The 21095-nt window shown below is 34.9% G+C and overlaps 1 protein-coding gene across 1 annotated transcript in view; it reads left to right on the forward strand.

Moving 5' to 3' along the window:
• LOC150091236 (rho GTPase-activating protein 12-like) overlaps positions 1–16157 on the forward strand; it is a 308288-nt gene extending 292131 nt beyond the window's left edge. Inside the window, exon 16 of the mRNA XM_090382932.1 lies at positions 15969–16157. Coding sequence (XP_090239058.1) covers positions 15969–16140 — 172 coding nt within the window. The 3' untranslated portion in view covers positions 16141–16157. The remainder of the gene's footprint in view (positions 1–15968) is intronic.
• The last annotated feature ends 4938 nt before the right edge of the window (positions 16158–21095 follow it).

Consider the following 21095-nt stretch of genomic DNA (forward strand, 5'->3'; position numbering starts at 1 on the left):
GGTTACATTACATAAAAATCCCATATCTAGATTTCCTTGCCCAGCTGAATAGCAGTTCTAGAAAAAAAAAAAACACCAGAAACAAAGTACTCAGTGTCGCTCAAAATTATGAATGGCCTACATAAAAGTAAATACAATAAATTGTTAAAAAAAAAAAATAAATAAATAACCTGTTGGTAATCCACCGGAAAGCCTTCCAACTATGATCAGACAGTAAAGATATATTAAAAAAGCCAATAAAGGGAACATTGCCATAGTCATTAATAGTGAAGATTACAACAGTAAACTATCCAACCTTGTAGCAGATAACAATAACTACTCTATAATCAAAAAAGACCCTACCAATAGAATCGCAAATAAGATAAAGACAAAACAAAAATGCCTAAAATCAGAAAACAAAATAGAAGAAAAGATAACCCAGAACCCCTGACCTTATTTGGGAACATAAAAGCCCACAAAGAAGGATACCCCATTATACCCATTATCAGTGGACAAACTTACCCAGCCCAGTGGCTGGTAAGTATAATAACCTTGAATCTCCCAAATAACCCAAGAATTAAATTAAAAAATTGCATCACCTACACAAACAACTTCAGAACACACACCTCAGTAACATCGATATTTTCATTTCATTTGACGTAAACAACATATTTACCAGACAAAATCTATCATACAACAACAAATTAGCCATGTTGTTAATGCAACCTCATTAACCTCCCCCAGACACAAAAATTATTCTTGACTTAACTGATCTTTCAGTTGGGGAAGGCTGCTTCAAATTTTCCAACACCCTATACAAACAAAAAGTTGGACTAAGTATGGGCACGCCTCTCTTCTCTCCCTCTCTCCCCTTGCAGAAATCTTCATGAGTGCATTTGAAGACAGCTTTAGACAGTTTCCTTCCAAAACCAATATACTGAGGAGTATATATATTATCAACATGGATTAGAAAAATTAAACAACTTTCACAGTTATTTAAATACTTCATATCCATGCATAAAATTCAAAACAGAAATAAAGAACAACGGTTGTATACCTGCTGGATCTCTTGTTAAAGAAGTATAACTCTTTCCTAATATAAATATACAGGAAACCTACAGATACTGGTGCAATTACAAAATTTAATACTGATCACCCTGAACACAAAAATAGGCATCCTTAAAAGTTTTATTCTTAGAACTTTCTGGCTATGCAGAGATCAAGCACTCAAAAACAGAAATCAACAGAATTTCCCCAATACAGTCTGACCTCTCTCTTTAACGAACTTTCATATAGCGAATTTTTCTATTTAGCAAATTCTTTTTATTTCCCTTTGGTCATAACATTGAAAATAGTGTCCATATAACAAAGAAAATTTCCATATAACAAACTAATTTCGAGAGACCTGGCTATGCATTGTTTGCACCTCTGGCCTTTAAGCAATAGAGCTGATGATACTGTAGAAAGCATGAATTTATACCTAAAAGGATTAAGATTTAATCGCTTTAGCTCATAAAAGCTAAAGAGATTAATTCTTCTTAAGAGCACAAATTAAGAGCTAAAATATTCCATAATTTACTATTTCCCATAAAACCTATACAACTAAAACCTCTACTCTACCAAGAAATCGTGCTGGTCAACTGCTATCTATGTATCCACAGCCATTGGCAAAGGTTAGGCATATTCGTGTAGATCAGGGCATTAAAAAAAAATAATAAATAAATAAAATTTGGTATCTCTGCCAGTAGTGTGTCAACCATTCTGAAAAACCGTGTTTCGATTCTCAAACTGTTTGAGGAAACAGGACCCAGTCGGAAGCGTGTGAAATTATGCCTGTATAATTATTATATTGATCATTATATGTAGATGAAGCCATTATTAAGTGGGTGAAGTTGATTCAAGACCAAACATGCTGATATCAGGGCCGTTAATAAAAGAAAAGGCTATGGAGTACATATCTTTTCTGGGGCATAAAACATTCCGAACTGGTTCTGGTTGGCTGGACAAATGTCTAAACTGCAGCCAATGGACAAAGGCATTATTGAGAATATGAAAATGTACTACAGAAAGCACATACTGAAAAAAATTATACTGAGAATAGAAACCAGCCAACCTATAGATTTTGTTATAGAGTGGATGTGAATATCAGAGTTGGTGAAAGTGTGGAGTCAAGATGTGACGGAAACAGCAATAAAGAATTGTTTCGCAAAAGCAGGTTTTGCCAAAACGCCAATTAACAGCGATGAGATTGATGAACTACTACTACACTGTATTGAGCAATCTTGGGAAGAATTCCAAGCGAGAGGTTTGATCAGTGGAGAAATTGTTCTTGACGAATTTTTAGTAGTCGCTAATGATGTCATAGTAACTGAATATCCGAGTGACTACAACATTTTGAAGAGTATTTAAAGAACTAGTGACAATATCAGCAGTGAGTTGGATGAAAATGAGGGCAATATTAAACCTACCAAATATCAAATGTTGGGAGCATTTGAAACTTTGCGTCAAGGCCTTCAATGTGAAGAAAACGTGCCAGCAAATATATTTGAGTGTTTCAACAAATGCGAAAATTTTTATCAATGATGGACTGTAAAATCCAGTGTACAACAAAAAATAACGAAATATTTTACGACATAATTCTTAAAAGTCTACTTTTAAGAATTACACTCGTAATGGAAACAATTAAAACAACAAAAGAGATATTTCAACACACACACACACTTGTCTGACAAAGAACTAGAAAAAGAGCACATTACCATCCTCCAAATTATTGAACAAATCAAAAACAGCCAAAAAAAAATGGATTGTACATCAGATTTACAAAAACTAACACCATTAAAAATATAGTAAAAACGCCTTCTCTCACTTCATCCCTTTCCATTAAACACCCAGTGTATGATTTGCATATCAAAGCTTTCAAAAATTGTATATTGGGCAAACTGGTATAAGATTATTCAAAAGAATTATTGAACTTAAATATGACATAGTCCCCATCCTAATAACATAATCAGATCTTACATAGTGGTTAAAATATAGGTGGTTTTTTTTTTTTTTTTTTACAAAAACACCTATGTTCTAACCACTGACAGCTAGACTCTCAGACTATACGAAGAATATTTGACCATGAAAGAATATCAGACTATACAAAGAAGAACATAACCAATAATATTAACCAAAACAAAGGCATGCAGATAGACATTAACCACATGCATGTTTTCAAGAGTATTACAGCAGATAAAAAACAAAAACAGATGTCATAGCAATTATACCAACAAGCAGATGTCTAAGCCTACAGCGTCAAACCCCTATTCTCTCTCTCTGAATATCCTCTCCCTCAGGTACAAACTATGATTGGCCCCAGGAGACCTTCACCTGAGTTTTAATTGTAAATCACTGTCTTGATATGTGAGGCTGATGGTGTCATAAGGACAGCATTACAGCAATATAAGTATTCATGGCTATCTATTTACTGTTTAACTTTATTAAATCCAATCTTATTAATTAAATTAGTAACTGATTTAAAAATTATATGAATTGCTAAAATTAATCTTTACCTGATGTTTATTGGTAGCTGTCTGTTAATTAACTCGGGAGGCACCCCCCTAGCCAGTTGGGAAGGAGCAGCAGTGCGTAGTACACACTTCTTGATTAGACTCGGGGGTTCGGGCCCGTCACTACCAAATACGGAGGATGCGGAAAGGTCAGGGAATGACCACTGCATATCCCGGAGCAATATGGCCTTAGTTGCTAATTCTCCTAAAAACCAAATAACAAACTAACTCGGGATCGATTACACACATAATTACTTTTTCTAAAATAATAAGAGGAGTATACCTCAATATAGTACGTAGAACACTTCCGTATGATACTTTCCAGAAATTAAAAAGAAAAAATCGAAAAACTTACATTAGAGTAACAGATAATTAACACAATTAAGACCAATTTAACACAGTTAAAAATCAATTTAATGCAATTAAAAATATTAAAAAGAATCTAACGAAAATATTCAAAACGATTTTCCTTATTGAAGTTGACAATGCTTTTCGACAATATGTTGTGATCGCAGGAATGAGATTTACCGAATAGGGTTGAACACGAAACTTAAATAGTGATTATTTCGCTTCGCGCATGCGCGTAAAAGTCCACGCATCTGAGATCAAATATGGCCGACGGACATTAACAGAATTCTCGTGTAATTTAATTTCTACGTTTCTGCAATTAATAGTTGCGCATAATTACGTTGTACATTAAGTATTTTGGCCTTGTTAAATAAAAAAGTATGTTTTTCGTTAATGGCATGAAAGACTAATTCTGACACTGCTGAACGAGAAGCACGAACTGAGGCTTCACGTTGATTTACACGAATATTCAGAGAAAATGTGTCGAACCTTGGTAAGACAAGTCGCAATCACCGCATGAAATGTTGTATACCCGGTCAATAATTTGTGTTGCGAATGCGGAAAGAACTGATCGATTATTCAGTATAGTGTATAATTTCCGTATTGGCCTGGCCACAATTTTAAATTCGGGATCTTTAAAGAATCTGTTAAGCTGTTTGTGCCACTGTTCAACATATGGAACAGAAATAAAGTATTTTTTGATATTACTATTGTTGGTTGGTTGGTGTAGTATTTTGTATCCTATCCTTAGCCTGTACCCTAATTCGGTTTATTGTAGCAAGGGGATAACCTCTGTTTAAGAATCTGCTAGTTAATATTTGTATTTCTGAGCCCAAAGCAGATTCCGTCATTGAATACTTATAGGCATTTAGAAATTGATTAAAGATAATCTATCTTTTGTAGGTGAATGGGTGATAGCTATTATAATGTAGAACCATACCGGTGTTTGTAAGTTTTTGATAGATGCTAAATTGGATTTCATTCGAGTCCCAGGTAAGCATGAAATTTAGAAAGTTTAATGACTTTGTATCCGTATCCTCCCTTTCCAATGTAAATTTGAGTCTAGGGCGAATATTATTAAACAAATGTAAAATGTATTGGATACTACTACTACTACTATCAGTAATAACTAGAACATCGTCTAAATACCTCCCATAGTATGAGATAAGGGGTCGAAAAGGTGTCAAATGTATATGCTCAATCATTGAGAGATAGATCTCTGACATTAAACTGCTCAGGCTTGAGCTCAGGTGTACAAACAAATTTTTGGCTTGCCAATGGGTTTGAGCCTGAGCAGCTTAATATCAGAGATCTATCTCTCAGCGAATGAGCCTATACACTTGACACCTTTTCGACCCCGTATCTCATACTGTGGGAGGTATTTAGACGATGTTCTAGTTATTACTGATAGTAGTACTATCCAAGACATTTTACATTTGTTTAATAATATTCACCCTAGACTCAAATTTACATTTGAAAGGGGGAGGATATGGATACAAAGTCATTAAACTTTCTAAATTTCACGCTTACTTGGGACTCGAATGAAATCCAATTTACCATCTATCGAAAACCTACAAACACCGGTATGCTTCTCCATTATAATAGCTATCACCCGTTCACCTACAAAAGATCGATTATCTTTAACCAATTTCTAAATGCCTATAAATATTCAACGACGGAATCTGCTTTGGGCTCAGAAATACAAATACTAACTAGCAGGTTCTTAAACAGGGGTTATCCCCTTGCTACAATAAACCGAATCAGGGTACAGGCTAAGGATAGGATACAAAATAATTTATTTCTGTTCCATATGTTGAATAGTGGCACAAACAGCTTAACAGATACCTAATTTAATATTGTGGCCAGGCCAATACTGAAATTACACACTATACTGAACAATCACTCGGTTCTTTCCACATTCGCAACACAAATTATTGACCTGGTATACAACATTTCTTGCGGTGATTGCGACTTGTCTTACCAAGGTTCAACGCGTTTTTCTCTGAATATTCGTGTAAATCAACATGAAGCCTCAGTTCGTGCTTCTCGTTCAGCAGCGGCAGAATTAGCCTTTCATGCCATTAACAAAAAATATACTTTTTTATTTAACAAGGCCAAAATACTTAATGTCCAACATAATTATACGCGACTATTAATTGCAGAAACTGTAGAAATTAAATTACACAAGAATTCTGTTAATGTCTGTCAGCCATATTTGATCTCCGATGTGTGGACCTTTACGTGCATGCGCGAAGCCAAATAATCACTATTTAAGTTTCATGTTCAACCCTATTCAGTAATTTTCATTCCTGCGATCAGGACATATGGTCGAAAAGCATTGTCAGCTTCAGGAAGGGAAAATCGTTTTGAATATTTTCGTTAGATTCTTTTTAATTGCATTAAATTGATTTTTAATTGTATTAAATTGGTTTTTAATTATCTGTTACTCTAATGGAAGTGTTCTACATACTATATTGAGGTATACTCCTCTTATTATTTTACAAATATTAATATCAACGTAGAACGTATTGAGCATTACGGCTCTGATTCATATTATCAAACACATAATTACTAAAGGCTAAATAGTGACGAGTAAGAAATTTGTATCAAATTAACAATTCTATGTAAATGAAATCACCATAATTTTTTTGGTAATGCTGTCTTTACAGTCACTGAAGAAGTGGTATGGGAAGTACCATGATATTTCTGAGAATAATCTGTAATTCTTTAAAAAATTAAAGGCAGATTACAATCTACTCAGGTCGAAGTACTCATTATTTCATCAATTTCCATTTCTTGATATACCTAAGCACCATGTCACTAAAAGAATATTTAAGTTATAATAATAACAGAAGAAACAAGAATGCAGATGTTCAGCATTATTTATTGATTCAGTGCAGAAATGTGTACATAAAAGGTGGAAGGACAGAAAACAAATGTTAAAAGCAAGCAAAATGAAATACTTTGATTATTCTCTATTTTTTCAAGAAAGGCATCAGTAAAATTGAAACTGTCATAATCTTTCTGGAAATCCATACAAATCATTAAAAACAAATAAAGTAAATATTAAAATCAAGAATTAGAAAATTGTTACTGATCTACTGTAAAACAGTAGGAGTACAGATACATGTCAAAGTTCAAGAACATATCAGAATATTACATAATAACTTCCACTGCACATACACAAACAACAATAAGGCAAAAAAGCAATAACATAAACCAAAATGCTGGATACAATAAGCATTATTTTTTCCTAGGTATTAGTATACTTCTGATCTGAACTTCGTAAAAGTGGTAACATTATTCATGTTTACAATAAGTGCCATACACTGAATTAGATAGCATGTCTTTGTCAGCATGCAAAATTATACTTAAATATTAGCATTAAGTTACACCACTAATTTTCATCTGAAAGTTTAGTTTTGTACAACAGTTTTCATTGACAACTACACTGTATTTCCAAAAGTAACTGGGCACCCGCATGTTTGAAAGATCCTTTTATTGATACACTATTTAATGTGTTTGCCCATCTTTGGCTTTAATTATATACAGTATCCTTGTCAGTAGACACCAAAGCACTTTTTGATGACAGGAAGGCAGTCTTTTTTTTTTTTTTTTGCTCCTCCAACAAGCAGTCATTTGAATGCTGATTGTGGTTGTATTGGACTGACCCAAAGCTGATGTTTTATACCATCCCAAAGGTCTTTGGTGGTATTAAAATCTGGGAAAGCTATAAAGTATGACAGGTGCATTATCATGCTAAAACAGAAAGGGGCTCTCCCAATACTGCTGCCACAAAACTTTGTACCATAATTTGTCACTTCATAATGTACACTGAGTGGACAAAAATCATGGGATACCTACCTAGTAATGGGTAGGCCCACCTTTCACCTGGATAAGGGCAGTCACACAGCGAGGCATTGAGTCCATTAGTTCATGAAAGCGTTCCACAGGTATTTCCATTAATACTTGCTGCATTGCTGTTCATAATTCCGTTGCAATCCTGGGTGGAGGATCCAAAGCTCGAACAGACCTTTCCATAGAGTTTATGTCCAGTGAACGGGGAGGCCATTCCATGGTGGTAAAATCTGCAGAATGCTCTTCGAACCATGTTCTAGTCACCACGGCTCTGTAGGGAGGCGCATTGTTCTGCTGGAAGAGTCCATTGCCCTGTGGGGGCATGATGACCATGAAGGGATGCAGATAGTCTGTGAGGATTGACACGTAACCTACCATTCAGAGATGCATCTAGATGTACCAGAGATCCCAACATGTGCCAATTGAACACACCCTAGACCATTACCGACTGTCCACCTGCCTGAACAGTTCCTTGTTGACAGGGTGCATAGCTACATGCATTTTCCGCCAGATGCGCACCCTCCTGTCCACTTGAAATAACTGGAAAACTGGACTCATCAGACCAGGAGACCTGTCTCCAATCATCCAAGGTCCAGTACTGATGTTCTTTCGCCCATTTGAGGCATAGAGTCCTGTGTCATGGTGTTATCAATGGCACTCTGTTGTGTCGGCAGCTCTCATAATGATCGCCTGATGGTCTTGTTGGAGACGTTTCTAGCAACTCCCTCATTGAAGTCGGTGGTGATTTGTGCCACGTTCATCCACCACTTTTCTCCACCCACAGTGCTCTCCACAATGATTTGCTATTCCAGAAATGGCATATTCCTAATACACTCTTGATACTGTTGAAAGAGTATAGTGCAATTTCTGTACCACCTCCGCAATAGAGTTCCCGATGAGTCGGGCACCATCATCCCTCTTCCAAAGTTTGTTAACTCTCAACGTTTATCCATACTGACATTGAATTACCATCTGCATGAATGCAGTGAACCTATATACCTGCCAAGTGGTGGATTCATCTAATAGCAAGAGGGTGTGACAGCTTCACGTTGCCCAGGAACCAGGTATCCCATGAATTCTATCCTTTCAGTGTAGTTTTCCAGCATTCCAAAAACCAATTATGATGAATAGTGCACCAGGCAAGTTCACATTTTACATCGCATGTTGTATTGTTTAGTTGTGTGTTGCAGCTTCTTTCATAAAATCCAATGCCATGCATCTCCTTGAGTACTGACCTTGTATTAATATCAGTTTCTGGGAGCTTTGTGGATTGACAGTATTCAATGAAGATTCACAGGATCTACATGTTTTTCTGAACTACATCTTGTTTCTGTGGTAGTTTTTTTGACTATATTTAGTGATTACATTTATTATTGCCCCAAATTAATCACTGTTGATCTGGGGCAGTGTTTCTTAACCATAGTTCTGCAAGAAATTGTGGAATAAATAAATTTTGAAATACTGAAAAAATATTCGAAATATCTCAAAATATCATGGGTAATTTTTGTACAGCGATTGGCAATACTTGAGTAATCTCCATGCGCTACCAACTACCTCTTTTCTTTTGGTCAGTTCATATTTAAGCTCTGCATATTTAAGCTTTGATTAGTTTTGTTTCAGAGACACTTCACCAGTGGCATCAGATAGGTGAGCCCTGTACTGCCAGGAGATAAAGAGCAGTGTGGTAAACACTTCCTGGAGCGATGTCCATATAGATGCATTTCTAGTCTTTTCTTGATCACTCTGCTACTAGATTGTTCGAGAAAGTTTGTTTTCTTTATTTAAACTTTTTAGAGGGGGTGACTGAACAACTGAGTAAATCTTAAGTAGACTGTGCAGTTCCATGGACCTCAGCAATAGTGATACTTAGAGTGATTGCATGTTTGGTCTTTTGCTATTTTGTAGATTTGTAGTTTTTGCATAGCTTTGTAATTAGCCTTTTTACCAGAACCATATTTGTTTTTGTGTATCTAAAATCCCATCCACCTAACAGTATTTTCATACAGTTGTTTATGATACAGAAATTTATAGAAAAGAAGGCACATCATTGAAGGAGAGGACAGTGAAAATGAATCAAAATTGTCATAGCCAAGTACGAGCAAAGTAAGAAGAGAAGTGACTGATATTTAAAAAAAAGATTGCCTTTACAGTGGGTTTTACATTGACTGGAGATAAAAATTGTCCCATTCCAATTTACATTGTTTTTGGGGAAAAAAACTAACAAACATGGCTATGGCCCCACCGCATGCCAAGTTAAATCAAGACTTCACTACCAATCAAGGCCTTTTGTCAAATAAAACAATTGATTACTTTCAATGACTTAGATTTACAAGGCAAACAACGTAAAGGTTTTAGGAAGAAAATAATTATCAGTGTCTTGAGTCTTGAGAAGAAGTCTTGAGAAGCAAGTTCAAGTAACTGAGCTAGTTGCGCAAGAAATGAAAGGTCACACTATTGCTGAAAGCCTAATAAGGCCTGCTGGTAAAATAATAGTGAAAACAATAGTAAGCAAAGATTCTGAAAGTGAAATTGACATTATTTATAATGATACTGTTAGTAGCCATGTCGATGATATGTCAGACAATGTTGGAGATGTCTTGTCTGAAATACTAAAAAAATACTAGCTTTAAATACTAAAAAATACTAGCTTCCTTATGTCAACGTTCAACAGATATAACAAGTAAAGCTGAGCTGTTGGTATTTGAAAAGGAGGGTGAAATGATGGAAAATTTTTGTTGTTGTAAGGAACTGTTAGATATGACTGAAGGTCAGGATTTTTTCAACATCTTGTCTTTTCTTTTGGAATCCTGTGGTTTGTCATGGATTCAGCCTGTTAGAATTTGCACTGATAGTGCCCTCGCAGTGCTCAGCTCAATAAAAGTTGTTGCACTCACCAAAGAAACAGACTCTGATGTCTTAACAACCCACTAATTGCTCCATGGAGAAAAACTATTGCAAAAGATTTAAAACAAATCCTCAATGTAGCTATGAACATTGTCAATTCTACAAAACAGCACCCTCCTAAGTCACATGATTGCAAAGTTGTGTGAAAATATGCAAAAAGACCATGTGACCTTCATTCTAATCCGAGGTTCGGTGGAAATTTTAACAAGGGTATTTGAACTGCAAGAGGAAGTACTGCTTTTTTTTTTTTTTTTAAGATGATGATAATGCCAGTTTTTCTTACTTAAAGATACAAAATGTCTGCTAAAACTAGCCTACTTAGATATTTATCAGCACTTAAACACCAGAATAAACTCAAGGTCTGAAAAAAATATATATTATTATTATTATTAACCTCAGGCTAATAATAATAATAAGGAATAAGGAAGCCTGAGGCTTTTGCTGCACCAGCCAAAAAAAATTTTCTGAATTACCCTGAGAGAGAGAGAGAGAGACACAGAGAGAGTAGTAGCAGTGGCATTTGATGCAAGAAAGCAAGTGTATGAGCTTATGCAGCATCAGCCAAAAAAAAATCACACCATTCCCTCCAAATGCCTGTCCAGTTCCTCCTTAAATTTATTCAACCTATCAGCTTCCACAACGACAGATGGAAATTTGTTCCAGCAATTAACCACCCGCTGGCTAAAGGCAAATTTCCGCACATCTAATCTACATCTGTCTTTTCTTAATTTGAATTTATGCCCCTTTAGGTTCGTAATCTGAACAAGTGGAAGGATCCCATCAGAATTCAGCGTGCTCAACCCATTCAAGGCCTTAACCTCAATCAGATCACCGCGCAGGTGCCTAGTCTCCAGCCACTGGAATTGCAGAACTTAAGCCTCTCTTGGTAAGAGGATCCCTTCATTCCCCTCACCAATCTTGTTGCCCTTCTCTTTGTATATGCTCAAGCAAATCTGCATCCTTCCTAAAATGAGGCCTCCAGACCTGTACGCAGTACTCAAGGCGTGGCCTGACCATTGCCTTATACAGAGGGATAATCACCTCCTTTTCCCTGCTAGCAAAATTCCTATATATCATTGACAAAACCCCATGACCTGCCCTGGCAGCCTGTCTTCATTGCTCAGAAAACATCATATCTGACTGCACAATTACTCATTTTCTACCACCTTAAGTGTAATACCACACAGTTTGTACATTTCTCTGGGGTTACTTCTACCCATATGCAGTACTTTGCATTTGTCAAGGTTAAACTTAAGTTGCCACTTCTTAGCCCATCTGCCCAAATTATCTAGATCCTGTTGCAGTAACACACTGCCATTACTGTCATTAACAACCCTGCCAACCTTTGTATCATCTGCAAACTTCGACATTAAGCCTGATATACCTTCATCAATATCATTGATAAATATACAAAAACAACAGTGGACCTAACACCGAACCCTGTGGGACTCCACTAATAACATTAGTCCACGAAGAGCAGTACCCATTAATTACCACCCTCTGTCTTCTCCCACTTAACCATCCTTTTATCAATTGTAGCAACTTACCCTTAATACCATTCTGCTCCAATTTGTACAGTAGTCTTGCATGCGGAACAGTGTCAAAAGCTTTCCTGAAATCCAAATATATGATATCAAAATTATTTTTTGCATCCAGTTCCTTTGTAACCACATCATAATATCCTATCAAATTTGTCAGACATGACTTTCCCTTAACAAACCCATGCTGTCTCTGAATTATTGCTGCATTCTTGTCTAGATGATCCTGCAATGCATCTTTAACTAGTGACTCCATTATTTTACCCGGAACAGAAGTTAAACTAACTGGTCTGTAATTACTCGTGTCACCCTTTGATCCCCCTTTGTGAATTGGGGATACATTTGCACATCTCCAATCCATGGGAACCTCTCCTGAGTTCAGGGATGCTCTCATAATTATGGCTATGGGGGGGGAGAGAGAGAGAGAGAGAGAGAGAGAGAGAGAGAGAGAGAGAGAGAGAGAGAGAGAGAGAGAGAGAGAGAGAGAGAGAGTGTGTGTGTGTGTGTGTAGAAGGGAATCACCTAGAAGGTGAAGAATGATGATATCCAGCTCAGGAGACCCTGGGTGTGCCAAGCTCATACTCACCAGATGTGAGCCCCTGTGGATATACTGAAATATTTCTGCTCTTGCTTAAGGTTCAGAGTCAGACAGATTAGGTTATGTATGACTGGGTAAGGAACCCTTTTGTTCAGTCTCATCAAATTCACAAAATTTACTCAGTCTGCAAGAATAACTGATTGAATTTTGAAGATAAAATTCAATGTAGTGTCATCTCATCTATTTTGGATTTCAATAAGAAAAGGGTATCCTGATCTTAGCAAAAGCAACAAATATCTTACTCCAGTTTTCAATTTCTTACATTTGTGAACAAATTTTCTCATTTCTTACAAACATTAAAAGCAAAGAAAGAAATCATCTGATGGCTGTCGAGGAAGAACTGTGAGTTTGTCAAAAATTTGGCCTGGAATTCAACATTTGTACAAAACAAAAACAAGTCCAGGGGCCACACTGAAAGTAAACCTTATAATGAATTTTGATGTGAACTTTATTTTTATGTTTAAGTAAACTTTATTTTGATCTAATATTTTCATATTTGAAAATAAATGATTAGATAATACAAAAAAGGAAAAATGTCTCAGTTTTTTTGTCTAACAATGTAAGCTGACTTGTATTGTCTCACCATCATAAGAAGAGTCATGTCAATCATTCTGCAGCCATGGAAATGAAATAGTTCATTTCAGTTTGGATAAGTCACAATCTTCAGCAGGGATACCACAAACACAAAATTATTTCACTTTGGCATTACTGCTATTTTCAATATCATGGTATTAATTGAAGACTCTTTTTAATTTTAAAATCAGTAAATAAAATAATTCATCTAATAGGCAAATTGAACAGTAAAGATTAATAAAAAAAAGTGAGTTTTATTCATTTAAATTGGTAGGTCAAAATTTATAATTCAAAAAATGCTCATAGAAACTAAACACGTGTATTTTACTAATAAATAACAAAAAATGAAGTATTTTATATCAAAAATATTTAAATTTATGTTAAATGAAAAGATGGCTCAGTTTCCCTTAGATTGACAGACTTCTAAGGTCAAAGTTACTCCAAAAAGGGTTTATATAATTTTTTTTACATTATAATGAACCAAAAAAAAAAGATAATTATTAACATTGAGCTGAAAGTTAGAACATAGCTAAAAAAAATAGTATTATCAAGGAATTTATGTAACGTTTTCAATATATAGATGATATAATTGGCTAATAGTGTGTTAATTAAATTTTGCATTGTATTTTTGAGTCTAAAATGTAAATTTAATAAATTGAAATAAAATCAAATTAATAATTATCATCCCTTTCACTTGTAGAATCATATAAAAAACTGTCCTCATCTGAAGTATAGTTACATAGCTTAAGAGTACTATAACTGATAATGAAATTTAATATAAAAAATTAACACTTGAGAATCAATTCATATTGTAAGAGCCAAAAAACAAAAACGTTTTCAATAAGGAAAACGTATGCCACAGTCGCAATAGATAATGAAACATTACATAGATATGATATTTAAATTTTCTGTTACAACAGAATCAAAATTTATTAATCTACAATACTACTTTCAGAGAGATAGATACATACCTATATTTACTTCAGTGTGTGCACTTCCTACATATCTTACTTTAACTTGGCACGTCAACAATTAAACTAAATGTTATAATTTCAGGTCCAGCTTATATAGATTCTCAATCCATGGGTGGTCCAATTAAAATAGTTTCTGTAGAATGAATAAAATTTCTTTCAGAAACGAATATAACGAACAGATTTCGAGAGACCTGGGTACGCATTGTTCACACTCTGGCTTTTAGGCAATAGAGCTGCCGCTCTAGAAAGCACGAATTAAGAGCTAAAAGGATTAACATTCCACAATTTAATGGTGTTCGTAACGCATTTACAACTGCCTCTCCCACATACTCTACCGAGAAGTTGTGCTGATCAACTGCTTTCTTGAGTTCATAGCCAGTGGAAAAGATTAAGGCATATTCCAATGCAGATAATATGCCGTGGTCAACCTGTGTTCTACTGTTACACCCTATTAGAGAATTAGGAGAAAGCGATTTTCCTTTATTCCGGAAATTAATCTGTTCTTTCGCAGATGTGAGTCATCCATGCTTTCAGTAAATTTCTCCTATCACTGTTTACATGGTAGATACAAGTGAGCCCTAATTTAGATCAGGGCGTTAAAAAAAGAAATTGCTTTAAAAATTTGAGATTTCAGAGGCCTCATGAGCCCCCCCCCCCTCTATTCCGAGGACCGAAGCTAGCACCTCATGTGCCAATTTATAAGTACAGCCCCTGGGCCTAAGTAGCTGATGTGCCTAAAAACCAAAAATAGCAACTGAAACATAGATTGGGGGAGGGGTTTACGGTACCAGGAATAAGTCGTATGATACTTCTCTTTTAGAGAAATGTTATTTATTCTAGTTCAACATTTAACAAACTCATGACACATAAGTATCTTTTAAACAGTTTTCACCTTTTCATTCAATTGTCAGTTATGTATAAAAAATGTTATTAGTCCAATATATATAATTATTATCCACAACCAGACTAAGAGCATTTAATAGTTCAAATTTGAATGAATATGCTACATGAAAACAGTAAGCAAACATAATTTATGAAAATTATATTTTTTATTTTCAAAACAAATGCTCCCAAATATTTCACAGCTATTTAATGGTGTTCCTGTTTTTAAACTTCATTGATATTCCTTCATCCCTTCAATATTTCATGGTTTTTCAGTGAGATGTGAATGTTAAATTTGTCGCCAGCTTATATTCTGATGTGAATAGTTTTCCATTTTACCAAAGATCAAATTCAAGGAAATTTTGATGGCAAACTGAGCAAGAGATAACCAAATTCAAGAAATTGTATAAGATGTCTGAAAACCTTATACAATTTCTTGAGTTTATTTGTTCACAAACTAAGATTTCTGAACTCAGTTAATTCTGGTCCAAATATTGAATTATAAGTGGGGTTTTATTTTTATTTATTTATATATATATATTTTTAATCATTTAAGATAGCAGGCACCCTATCAATTAAATAGCTGTTAACTGCTACTACTTCTAAAGAGTGCATAGTTGTAAGTTTTTTATACTTTTAAACATAAATGTGTTTTTTTTTTTAATCTTTATTTCTTCAAATAAAAAAATTTATCTATACCTCATTGAATGTGAAATGTTTATTAAACATTGGGTCACACTAAATTTTGGACCTTTATTTCTAGAGTTACTGTCTACCACATTCAGAACAGGATGCATATTCAGAATATTGCCATCGTATTTGGTCCTACTTTGATGTGGCCTGAGAATGAATCTGGTAATATTGCTCTGGATATGATGCATCAAAACAGAATCATTGAATTTCTACTTCTAGAGTTTGATGATGTTTTCAACTAGCTCAGTCTTTAAAGCTCATTAACTATTTGGAGTCATTGTAATATAATTAAATTAAAAGATTAGCTGTGATTGCATGTGATTGATGATAATCACTGACATCCAATGTGAGTGATTATCATCAAAAGTTATGTTATAAGCATTATTCTTTACAGGTTGTAATTATAATAGCATAATTTAAATAAGGTGACTATGTTCTTGCCTGTGGTTTATATAACACTTAGTGGGTATAATGTATAGTAAAAGAAAAATCCAGACATCTATTTTTAGCATATATTTTCAGATTTGAACAAGATTGTGTTTCTCCTCTTTGTACCTTTAATATGTACATTCCTGTTTTTTTTTTTTGGTTTTTTTTTTGGTTTTTTTTTACTATTATTTTATTTTTTGCTACTACACTAAAGAAAGGTTGAAGTTAACTGTAATATTACATTATAAAGATTTTAAACGTTTGTGTGTTGTCAAAAGAAGAACAGTATTTTTTTATGTAAATTTAATTATTACTTATTGTATTTTGTGCTTAATGATAGAAATATAAACTATTTTTCTCCATTCATGAGCTTACAGTACTGTAAAGAAAGAATATATTATTCTGTATAATTTTAAAATATTTTTTACTTGTAAACTTTTGATAGGAGAAGAATGGTTTAAAGTAGTGTATTATAAATATGACGTTTGTTAATGTTTATCTACTCTGTACAGTATAGTAAAGAATTTAATGTTTTTTTGCTGTTCCTCATGGAATACAGACTTAAAATGATATTTTGAATGTTGAAATACATATTTTAGGAATAAATATTTACTACTGGAGCAAGTTTTTTTTTTTTTTTTTTTTTTTTTTTTTTTACTTAGAGAAGGCAAAATTCATGTTTGAAAATAAAGTAATTTGTGATAGATGCTTGTTTATTACTATGTAATAAAATGTAGTGCACAGTTTAGCATTTATAACCTAAACTGTTCATATATAATTTGTTTGTACATTAGGCTCCACAAATGATGTAACAAAAATGAACAGTAAAAAAGAGATGAAAAAGGTTATTGAAACAAAATTTAGATTGGTGCTTGCAATGCAGACAGTTAAAGATTTTCTATGACTTTTGTCTGGTCACAGTTGGTTTTGTGTTATAATAAAAAGATTGAAGCTAGATTGTGTATGATGATAAAATCTGTCAAGCTCAGTCTTTTGTGTGCTAAAAAAAGAAAAAAAAGAGTTCCTAAGAGGTGATTATTTTTCGTTTGTATGTCTGTCTGTAATTAAGCCACATTTGATTAACTAAGTTGTCCAGTGTTCAATTGTTGTGTGGTGGTGTCATCTTTATTGTAATCGATAATTTAGGCATTCCACTTTTCCCAAAATGACAGTTGAGTGACATTAAACAATTACATTGTGTTTGTATTAATGTTTTTTTTTGTGTTTTTTTTTAATTTAGTGGCATATATTTCTTTAAATGTTTAGAAATTTCATTTTATCCAGCCAAAGGGGGGGGTAAAAGTCTACCTTATTTATGTAGATTGTATTTTTGTATATTCACTGCACAATGTTTGGAAAATGAAAATTTACTCAGAAGTAGGAGTATGAAAAAGCTCTTGTTTGACTCAAGTGTTGCTTACAGAAATCTCCATAGTGCCTTTGAAATAACCCATCATGAAATGTTAGGTCCTTGATTTTTCTTTTTGTTTTTTTTTTTTTTTGTTTTTATATATATATATATGTGTATATATATATATATATATATATATAATTGTTTGACTGGTAATGCGCTGGAAGCATATCTTATAAAATAATATTGTTGAGCTCTATAAAAAATATATGTATTGAATGATGTTAGGGAATATGTGTGTGTATATATCATTATTGAAAATAAAGGTTTGTATGAAAGTTTAATAAAACTGTTAAATCAGTGTTCCAAATGTGGACTGTAAAACATGATTTCTGTTAGTCAAGTAATGTTCGGGTGATTACAAAAAACATGTAATTGCATTGGAATATGTCATATACTTGCCTGTTTTTTTTTTTTTATCTGGGGCAGATTAAATCAAACATCAGCTCTACATCAAATCAAACAGTAAATCAAACATCAGCTCAAAAGCTCTACATAGCACATTAAGTTGTGTTATGTAGAGTTTACTGATTTATTTGTATGGAAATTGCAGAAAATTGATATTCTCCATAACACTATTTTCCACAGTAGAATGAAAGCAAGGATGTACTGTATTTGTGTATAATAGTTCAGCTAATTGCCTACAATTACTGCAAGTAAAAGTAGCAGCTTTAAAAATTTCCAGATGCTTATCTAAACTAATTGCTAAATCATGGCGAAATGAAATCTGAAAATATAGTCTGCTTTGAAAAACAAGCGATAAAGTCCCTTTGGTCTGAGTGCAGCCATTTAAACATCTCATATTGTGAAATCATTCATGAATTGAAGGATTTCATGATATGAGATGTTACAATAACAATGCAATATAAAAACTTTGGTTTGTCTAAAATATTCACCTTAGTAATGACGCAAATGTACTAACTAATGTCAGATAGTAGCTTATTAACAGATTCAACTGATGTGCTAACTTCAACTGAACAAAAAAAAAAAAAAATGTCCAAAATAAATTTAAATAAGTAGTTCATAAATTCGCAACTAATTTGAACTATACTGAATTCATTGCAGCATATTTGAATATATATGCCGTTCCAGTAATTGAATGTAGCAATCATATCAGGTTAATGCTGTGATATCGCTGATAGGTCTGTTGGAAAAAGGAGGATTTGCAGGTGCATCTTGTTATCACGATTGTGATAGCTGGGATTTTCGAAGTACCTACTGGCAACTAATTATTTTCTGCAAACCAATCCCCACCTATGTGTGCAGTTCTTTCCATTTTAGTATTTACTTGAAAACAGTTACCAAAAATTTTATCACAAAATTCAGTTAACAGGAAATAGTGTGCAAGTTCTGCGCATTTCATATTAACTGGTTTCCACTGTAATTAGTACATATCTTATGATTCTTTTTTTTGTTCAAAATTTGAACAAAAAAAATTTTTATTTTTTTAACCTGTATACATTACATTATGAAAACGGCTGCAGGTGGTCCATGGGCCACACTTTGTGAACCCCCCCCCCCCCGTATTACATTATAGAAGTCCTTGGAAACTTCAGACCCTCAAAAATCCGTTTAGCACAATACGGCACTTGACTAATTGGCATTTAAATTTGACCAGTCCCATTCCATGTAGCAGTTCCCATCAAGCTGAAAGAGGTGCACTCTGCAATACGCTTGCTACTCTAACCCTTCTCTCCCCCCCCCCCAAAGCACCTTTGATAATTTAGGGTCATGTGATTATTCTATGATGTCCCAATGTAGGCCCGTTCTGTGTAGCACAGTTAATAGAATCGCCACCCTCCTCACTGGGTAGAAAAGACGCGAGTTCACATATCGCAATGGCACAAGGAATTTTATGGATCTTTTTCACATGGCCGAGTTAGATGGTCTCCGATGAGGGTAGCATGGGTTTTTCGTTTTCCATCAACCGGTGCAATACCACCACTTTGCTTATTGCAGACTTGAAGTGGTGGAACCCATGTTTAGTATCCAGAACTAATGGAAGTGCTGTGGCTCAGAGCAGAACTGAGGGGGGGCAGTTGTCCTCTGACTCACAGCCTTATAAAATGCACTGTTTGCTTGATGTTTGCAGAGCAATCGGGTACGGGACATGATACTGCCAAGGGGGATGTCTTTGTGTGTGCGCGATGCAAGGAGTGTATCGATATCGGGCAACAACTCGGCGTTCTTGTGGGCCTATAAGAGCTTGAAGGACAGGGTGGATGCCCTCGAAGAAACTAAATTGAGGGGCCCATCAAGCTCTCAGCTACCCACACCAACGCCAGAGCTTGCACTTGGGCATCGTGTGACACAGAGGCAACCCCCAAGGCAGAATGCGCTGGTCCCGAAGGAACTAGTAGTTGTTGGTGACTCTATTGTCAGGGAAACGGGGAACATGCTTTGTAAAAAAGATGGTGGAACAGGACCAGGGTATGTCTGCCAGGGGCAAAGGTTGATGACGTAGAGCGAATATCATCTTTTAAGGGCAGGTGATATAGTTGTACACGTTGGCACTAATAATATTAAGAGTAGGAGACCGGCAGAATTACTTAACAAGTACAGGTCACTGTTGAACAAAAGCCAAGAATTAGGGTTGAATTTGAAAGTGTCTGCAATTCTGCCCACACACGATAGGAGGGAGTAAATGATGAGAGTCTTGTCGATCAATTCGGCCCTGGAAAGATTGTGCAAGGCTCAAGGGGTAGAATTTTTTTCAGCCTGGACTGTACTTGTTAACAGGAGAGATTGCTTCTACAGGGATGGGATACACTTAAATAGAAAGGGTGCAAGAATATTTGCTGATGCTATCGAGGCAGTGTTAGGTGGGTCGGAAAACTGCTAGCTTGGGGGGAGACAAAGACCAATAGATTGACAGTAGCCACTGGCAGAGGTGAAAGAGATTCTTGCACTGCTTCTATTAGAATGAGCAGAAGCCTGAAAAACAAGATGCATGGTATTTCAGAGACTGCTGGGAGCCATTGCGGTACAAGTAAACACATGGGTTGTGTTAGGGTAGCTAAGAATAGAAACAGGTGCAGGTATACTTGCGTGTACACCAATGCTAGGAGTTTAGTAAATAAATTTGATCAATTTGAGGTATTGCTCAAAACATCAAAGGCAGATATTGTTGGGATATCAGAGACGTCGTGTCACACAGATATAAGGGATGCAGAACTGGAATTTGGGGAGTACAACGTCTACAGAAAGGATAGACAGGATAGGAAGGGGGGAGGGGTTATGCTATTAGTTAAGAAACACATAAAAACCAAGGAAGTGAAGCCAGTCGACATCGCTGGACAGTGCAGTGTCGAGTCAGTTTGGTGTGACATAAGCATTGGGAGATCAAAATTGAGAGTA

This window comes from Mastigoproctus giganteus, chromosome 1 (genome assembly GCF_048544385.1).
Source record: "Mastigoproctus giganteus isolate SK-2022 chromosome 1, ASM4854438v1, whole genome shotgun sequence".
NCBI lineage: Eukaryota > Metazoa > Arthropoda > Arachnida > Uropygi > Thelyphonidae > Mastigoproctus > Mastigoproctus giganteus.